Source organism: Miscanthus floridulus, chromosome 6 (assembly GCF_019320115.1).
Source record: "Miscanthus floridulus cultivar M001 chromosome 6, ASM1932011v1, whole genome shotgun sequence".
NCBI lineage: Eukaryota > Viridiplantae > Streptophyta > Magnoliopsida > Poales > Poaceae > Miscanthus > Miscanthus floridulus.
The window spans coordinates 115,773,232-115,781,344 of NC_089585.1; the positions used below are offsets into that span (position 1 = coordinate 115,773,232).

The 8,113-nt window shown below is 42.0% G+C and overlaps 1 protein-coding gene across 1 annotated transcript; it reads right to left on the reverse strand.

The window, feature by feature from the left end:
• Window positions 1-447: 447 nt before the first annotated feature.
• Window positions 448-7,137, reverse strand: LOC136459162 (diacylglycerol kinase 5-like). Its single transcript, XM_066459054.1, has 13 exons — window positions 6,909-7,137; window positions 6,022-6,232; window positions 5,774-5,896; window positions 5,518-5,646; window positions 5,097-5,182; window positions 4,876-4,999; window positions 3,010-3,058; window positions 2,784-2,866; window positions 2,588-2,655; window positions 2,330-2,404; window positions 1,529-1,616; window positions 1,261-1,380; window positions 448-989 (listed from the first exon to the last, which is right to left on the reverse strand). The coding sequence occupies exons 2-13, from the start codon at window positions 6,217-6,219 to the stop codon at window positions 672-674; spliced, it is 1,461 nt and encodes a 486-aa protein (XP_066315151.1). The 5' UTR covers window positions 6,220-6,232; window positions 6,909-7,137; the 3' UTR covers window positions 448-671.
• Between the last annotated feature and the right edge of the window lie 976 nt (window positions 7,138-8,113).

Genomic DNA, 8,113 nt, shown 5'->3' on the forward strand with positions numbered 1-8,113 from the left:
AAATCCATTGAATTGCATGAGATGCTGAGCTGAAGAAATGTCATTGCTTAGATGCTCAGAAAGTCAGAATCAAATGTCTGATCTAGGAGTTGTTGGGGGCATGGTTATCAAGTGGCGTAATTTTCAGATAAGCTGGGTTCTGGTCCTTCTGGATGTACACCGGCTTTGATGAAGTTTTCAGTACTGTCCCAGGAAGAGTGACAAGTGGCGCATGACTTGGTCAAGCATGGAATGGGCTCGAGATGGGTTGTATTTGTAGGGTTTGTACAGAACTTGGTGGCTAGAGATTTGTCTAGTGCACCAGTGGAATGAAAATTCACTTTCATTTACATTCTTTAGAAAATAGTCAAACCATTGTATATTATTACTTCCTCCTATCGTAATACAAGTCCATCTCAATTTGTCCTAAGTTAAACGTTGTTAACTTTGCCCATCAAACAATCAATATCTGAAACTTTATATAGATTGAATTGATTGTACAACATTTCTCAGGCAATGAGTTGCCGAAGAAAATCTGTATTGAAAAATACTGATGGTACAAACAGTCACACCAGAATCCGTTGTATTGTCAGCAAAAGTTATCTTACATCGGCAAGTTACAATCTTACAAAAGTTAGTGCCTCAAACTACTTCGCTACGTCCTATGCAAGCAAACTGTACAAGGCTCAATCTTATTGTTTGTTCACGTCACCCAAGTATCTAAAAGACAAGGCAGCACCAAAGTTCCTTCGCTCCTCCTCGAAGTCATCGTTCATGTCGTCGCTGGAGCTGGACTCTGGATGGACCGTTGAAATAGCTGGGCACGATTCATGGATGCCTTTCGCTATGCAGTCTTTGGTCGCGAGCATCTTCACCTGCCCAGCATGGGAGATCTCTACCACGACTTTGCCATCATCCTTGGGAAGAGGCTGCTTCCAGGGCTCCCCATCCATTCTCATGTAAGCATGATCAGTTGCGCCTCTGAGGAACTCGAATCGAACACGGTGAGCCTGACCATGAAAAGACAAAAGAATTTTATTGCTCACGAACTAGTTTTCTTTGAATTGAAGGTCGAATCTCCGGAAGCAGAGTGGTTTTATTTTGACTGGGCTTTAAATTGTTTAATCCTTCTGCTTGCCTAGTTGAAATTGCATTTGAATTGGGCCTGGCCCTAACTAGTATTACTTAGATCCATCTATCCACTGATAGTAATGCATGTGGCATGTGGGGAGTGGATGGGGGAAAATACAGCAAGTAATGATCCAGTATGCAGTTGCAAACCTGAGCAAGGCGAGTTCCATGGCCTTTTGGAGATAGCAAGACAAGGCCATGCCAAGCATCTTTGAAACCCACAATCTCCAGAAGACCATCATCCACAAGTGGAGGCATTACCAAGTCTCTCTGCAATAGTATAATTCACATGAGAGAATCAAATAGGAAATTTAAAAATACCCTCCTAAACATAATTTTCCTTTGTGGAATAAATCGAGTTCAATAGTATAAAAAAGGTAGTGTACAAGGAATATCATTAGCATAAGCTTAAACTCACTTTTCTTTGCTTCCTCTTACTTGGTGTTCCCCAAGGGTTTAGTCCACCAGAGAAGCTGGGCAAATTGAGACAAACAATGGACCGAATACTGCATTGGTGTAAGAAACTTGGTAAGAACATTATATATACCCAATTTTGAAGCATTAGTCTGACATCATGTCACAAACATCTGAAAATAATATAAGCACCTAGTGCTTCCACTATGATGTGTGCTAACTAGAAAGATGGTTCAGAAGGAAAACATGAGGATTGTATGCTTCAATATTGTCTATATGCTATAAGTGAAACTTCAAAGTTTCATCAACGCAAAGATGAGTACATAACATCCAAAACTCTTTGATATGCTCACGGTTTATTTATACTTTCTTTAAAATATAGAAGGGTAGGCCTGGTGCAGTGGTGAGAGCTGTCTCACTGAGTCACCAGATCGTGGGTTCGAAGCAGCCTCTCCGTAGATTTTGCGGGGAAAAGGCTTGTCTCGGTTTATCCCTTCCCCAGACCCCACTCATGTGGGAGCCTCCGGCACTGGGTCTGCCCTTTTTTATAGAGTTGGCCAAAATCACTTTAGAGGAGTTTCTACAGATTGATTTACATTTGTGACTGTGAGTCATGAGTTATGTGTGTTTATGATATGAGTATTTTTCGCTTACTTCGCTTCATTATATGTTAATTTTACATGTAATTTCTAGATTAGCGGATTGAGTTGACCTGTAGTAGTCATTTATTTGGTATCGGATCAGACATATTGGCACCTGGCTAGTTGGTAATTGATATAGACAAGGAAGAGCACAGAAGGCTTACCTTTGTGGAATTTCCATGGTTTCCCATTTTCCAGATTTCTTCATTATCTTCACTTTCGCAAGGCAAGCAATGTTCCTGGGGCCAGTGAAAAAAATGCCAAAAGTGATGTGAGCCGACTACAATGTTATCAACAAGCCATGATTTTTTTAAAAATAAATAGAATAAATACCAAATTTCTGAATTGTAACTTGTGACAAATATTCCTTTTCACGACAGAAGACAGATCCACAGCCAAGTTAGTGCCACCAAGAGAATTACCGTGACATTGGATGAAACAGAGAGGTACAAAACCATCCTTGTGTACATGCCAGCTTCAAATATGTTTTCTGCAGTACAGAATAGCAAAGAGATTGGTTTATGTACTGCTAAACGTATACGTAAATCATAAATGAGAATCAATTATAAGGAATGACCAGCACTAAGAAAATAAATAAAGCACACCAGCTTATTTCACCTGATTGGACAACTGATTCTTGAACTTCTCTGGATGCAGTTTCCTCTCAGAATGAAACGCATAAGACACTTGGGCATCCATTCCTGCGACTGGAAAAAGAATCTCTTTCAAACTGCCATTTTAGCTAAGGAGAAAAGTTTCTTCTTTCCATTTTATTAAAAAAAAATCAACAAAAGGTATTGAGCCACAACTTAAAGCATACATCTTTTTGGAACAAGGAACTTACCCATACTGAAGTAATTCCAAAATCCCCCGCGAAATGTGTAAGAATACTCCTGGGAACACTGCAGATAAAAAGATTATACAGAAAACATGGCATAGCATAGCATAGTTCAAATTGTTTGTTTTCAAATAATATTATTGACAATTAGTTCAACTTTTCTCACAATCATTTTTACAAGAATTTTCTCTTATGTGATAACTGACATTTAAGAAATTCAAACAGTGGAGAGAAAAACACATTGCACAAAATAAGTATCTACTTCAAAATACATTATGTGCTATTCAATAAGTTGAAAAGGTTAATTAATCCTTATGTTCTACTCAACAAGTTGAAAAGATCCCAACTAAATATTTGAAGTTCAAGTAATGGAGTATATATAGAATAGCACAAGACTACAAGCAAGGCGTGTTTGAGCAATGGTTGTTCTTGATGCATGATATGTACTATTCACTTTTGTTATAATTCAAGATATTATCTACTCCCTCCGTTCCAAATTGTAAGTCGTTTTAGATATGTCCTAAGTCAAACTTGTCTAACTTTGGCCAAGTGTATAGAAAAATATATTAGCATCTACAATATCAGATAAATACACTATCAAAATATTTAATAGTTTATCTAATGAATCTAGTTTGATGTTGTAGATGTTTGTACATTTTTCTATAACACGGATGACTTCCCGATTAGGATAGGACTACATCAAGGGTCAGCTTTGAGCCCTTATTTGTTTGCCTTAGTGATGGATGAGGTCACAAGGGACATACAAGGGGACATCCCTTGGTGTATGCCTTTCGCGGACGATGTAGTGCTAGTTGATGAAAGCCGAACAGGAGCGAATCAGAAACTGGAGTTATGGCGGGAGACTTTGGAGTCCAAAGGTTTTAGACTCAGTAGAACTAAAACTGAGTATATGAGATGTGACTTCGGCACTACTATTCGGGAGGAGGAAGATATTAGTTTGGAAGGTCAAATAGTGCCTAGGAAGGATACCTTTCGATATTTATGATCAATGCTACAGAGAGACGGGGATATTGATGAAGATGTTAGCCATAGAATCAAAGCAGGGTGGATAAAGTGGCGGCAAGCATCTAGTGTCCTATGTGATAAAAGGGTACCACAGAAGCTAAAAGGCAAGTTTTATAGGACGACGATTAGACCTGCTATGTTGTATGTTGCAGAATGTTGGCCTACGAAAAGACGACATGTTCAACAGATAAGTGTCGCGGAAATGCGTATGTTGCGTTGGATTTGCGGTCATACAAGAAGGGATCGAGTTCGGAACGATGATATACGTGATAGATTAGGGGTAGCACCAATTGAAGAAAAGCTTATCCAACACCGGTTGAGATGGTTTGGACATGTCCAACGGAGACCTCCAGAGGCACCGGTGCGTAGTGGAATCCTAAGCCAGGATAGTAACGTGAAGAGAGGCAGAGGAAGACCGAAGTTGACTTGGGTAGAGGCAATAAAAGGAGACTTGAAAGGATGGAATATACCCAAAGACTTAGCCTTAGATAGGAGTGCTTGGAAGACAGCTATTCACGTGCCTGAACCTTGATTGCTTCTGCTGGGTTTCAACTCTAGCTTACCCCAACTTGTTTGGGACTTAAATGCTTTGTTGTTGTTGTTGTTGTTGTTCATCAAAGTTAAAGAAGTTTGACTTAGGAGAAAGCTAAAATGACTTACAACTTGGAACGGAGAGAGTAATATATATCAACATGTAATTCAAATATAGCAAAGCTGATGGATCATATTCTTACGAAGGAGAAAGCGGGAAACAACAGCCATGTCCAAAAAGAAAGGCAAAGGTAGATAAATGCAGTAACTATGCTAACACTAAGGAAAAGAAATGGTAATGTCCAGCATTGTTACCATATCTTGTGGATCTGTCTTGGGCACACGGCGAAATGCATGCAAAGAATGAGGCAAGTCAGGAGGTGCGATTGGATCACAAGGAGAATCTTTTGGGCCCTCCATTCTCATGACAATGTGCCAGCTGAATTCTTGTAATGATTCCAATATTAGTCAAGACCCACATACCATATGAAGATTTCATACAGAAAGATAGTGAAGGCTGTAAAAAGCAAACCCACCTGTCAATGTTCATCTCTCTTGATTCCCTTACTAATTGAAGAAATGATATGACCGAATCATGATCTGTTCCAGGATTTTTCTTTCCCTGCATATTAATTGTTTGATATTATGGGCCGCCAGTCACATAAAGTGTTCCTTAGCAGCTAACAGCCTAACACGAAAGCTAGCTCCACAAAAGGCAATGTAAAGAGGAGTTTACTACCCAAAATTCTCTAGACTTAACCAGAAAAGCTACTAAAGTTAAAAAAATTGCAATGTAAGGAGAAAAGGACTACAAAATATTTCGCCTTTGCATAAGGCTGAATGCATTAAAGATCTTATCATCAAGTATATATCAAAGGCTTAAAGCAGATCTATGCAAGTACTGCAGTAAAGATTGTCTAATAGGAAGAAAAGGATTGTTTTGATTTTTAAACTCACCCATCCAAAAGAATATGGCAAGTTATTTCCAGTTCCCAGTGGAACTGTAGCAACAGGAGGTGGACGTACTAACTTAAGATCAGATACAACTCCAAGCAACCAACCTGCCGTTCCATCACCTCCAGCAACCTGATTGGATTTCCATGATAAAATAGACGCATGTTAGGACTATTCAAATAAACAAACATACAAAATATTGGTAAAAATATTAGCAGGAGATCTTGGATCGAATATGAAATTGCCAGATTGCACTCACTATTAGCCTTAGTCTCCTATAGACTTCAGAAGCAAGAGTGTCACCACCATGCTTGAGCCTTTCCAGGTTGCTGTATAGTCTGAGCAAGACCTTGTCTGGAGCTTCATCAAGCAGATCAAATACCTGAATTTTACATAATTACATGGTTAGGCCTAGCCACAAAACCATAATTTCATTTACTGCAGTAAAAAATGCAAGATCAATGTGGTACCAAACAAGTATATCTGCAAAAAATAGACAATATCTACCTGGGCATGGTTGAGAAGCTTACGGTATGTGACAATTAACTCACGTCCCAGTTGACCTCCACTTTTGGTGTTGATAAAAACAACCACTGGACAAGTAGGTATCTGAGATGCATGCTCCACTGGAGACTCCGGTACGAAAATATAAGTTGGGATATAGAACTCTTTCAACATGTTATTTTTCTCAACGTTGTTCTCCATTTAAGTCTGCAACCTGCAATATTAATGATATGTTACTTAGATGGTTAAACACTGTAAGGCTAGACATTCTAATGTGTGCTCTGAAGCTCTGACGCTTATGTTCTTTCACTGGCAAAAGGCAAATGCAGTACAGCATTTTTGGCAAAGGGTGTGATTCCATTCTATTCCAAGTAAGTGAAACGGCTTCAAATGGGATCATAACCAAAACCAGGTGAAGCTGAAAGAGGTTGATGGTTAGCTGCTTTAGAAAGATTCTTGCTCATGACGTCCATCCCTTCTCAAGTGCGTGGAAACAGATGCCAGTCGCTATCAGTCTGACATAAGGCTTACTACTCCTACCAATTACGTAAAGATGAATTACTGTTGTTGCTAATTTGCCAATAAATCACCTCACCTGCCAGCATCCTAGAACAATCCAAAACAGGTAGCCATTATTTTGATTGCCTTTTGTAGAAAAAAAGTAGCCATAAATGACCACGAATCATTTCTTTTGAAATAAGGCCCGAGTAATTTGAAATCATTCAAAGCGCCCAAACTGAAGTCACCAATCAATCAAGTTAAATTCAGTAATCAGACCTAGATGCACTCACTGATCATGGCAACCTAGAAACTAAAAACTGATCAAACTAGATGACACACCACAGGTAGAGAAACAGAACCGACACCAACAGTAGGAATCCGAAACAAACCGTGACGAGATTGTGGAGCTTGGAACACTACAACAAGCGAAAAAAAAATGCATGCCACGCCACTCAGCTAGAATCAAATCGTTGTAGAAGAACGCAGCGGAAACCCCCAGCCTCACAGGCCGATCAGAAGCACTCCAATCTGCAGAGCTATTCTGGACTTTAAACAACAACAGGGGAAAGAAAGAAGTTTTGCAGAAGTGCGCAAAACTCCCCCGCTCGCAATTACCGCATAAACCAGGATTCGAAACCCCATAAGAGAGAGAGATTAAAAACAGAGGAATAGCTTAGGGATCGCACGCGCGCGCACCTGGAATGCTACGGGAGAATCCGAATCGCTTGTGGGCGGATGGCGCAAAGGCCGAAAAGCAGGAGCGCCGCTTTGGGGGTCGGTCGGAGGCGAGCCGCGAGCGGAGGAAATGAATTGGAATGGGATGGGATGGGAGGGATTCCCTCACCTGCGCGTTTTTGTTGTGTGTCCTTGTGTGCCGAGCTCGAGGAGGGAGCCAGGGAGGGAGGGAGGGAGGGGGCAGGTTGAAAAAAACAAGCCGGTGAGACTGGGCAGCTTATAAGCGGCCGCCAGCCAGGCGGGCCTCGGCGCTTGGTCCACGTGCGGCGCCGACGCGTGGCTTCTATTCCCGGCCCACCGGGCGGGCCCAACAGAATGATACAGGTGCGGTGCGGGACCGTTGGAACCTGGTCGGTTAACTTTACTTTAGTAGGTTTTGTTGGACGAGTAGTCTTCTTCCTTGACGGCTGAAACGGATTGCCGTGTCTGACGTGTGGCCCTGGGGAGAGGTGGTGCCTCCGTTCAGGTTCGTGGAGTCGGGATGCTGACCTTTTTTCTTCTGCCTTTTCCTTTTACGTTGGGGTGGTTCGATTCGCGCCGCCCGCGGACGGAATAGTTCGTTTGTTTGTCCTTCGGCTTTGGCTGGAGCCGACGGCAAACGGACACCCGCCCGGCTGGGGCCTCGCGAGCTACGGCTTGTTCGGTTGGCTGGTTCGTTTACGTGAGAGAGTGGTATTGCTGGCTGGTTTGCTACTACAGTGCTCATGGGAGGGGGCTGGCCAGCCAGCCCCAGCCCAGCGAACGAGCTGCTAGTCCGCGACACTTCAGCAGCGCGCAGCGGGCTCCTCCTCGTGCGCCGTTTCTTTTTCAGCGATCACGGCGCCGTGGTGGTGGGTGCACCGTTGCTCGGGCCGGGACA

Coding starts and splice junctions, on each gene's coding strand:
- LOC136459162 (XM_066459054.1), bottom strand. CDS start 6,219: ATGGAGAACAACGTTGAGAAAAATAACATGTTGAAAGAGTTCTATATC. Junction 5,000..5,096: donor AGAGAGATGAACATTGACAG/GTGGGTTTGCTT, acceptor ACAAGAATTCAG/CTGGCACATTGTCATGAGAA. Junction 2,405..2,587: donor CTGTTTCATCCAATGTCACG/GTAATTCTCTTG, acceptor CACTGGCCCCAG/GAACATTGCTTGCCTTGCGA.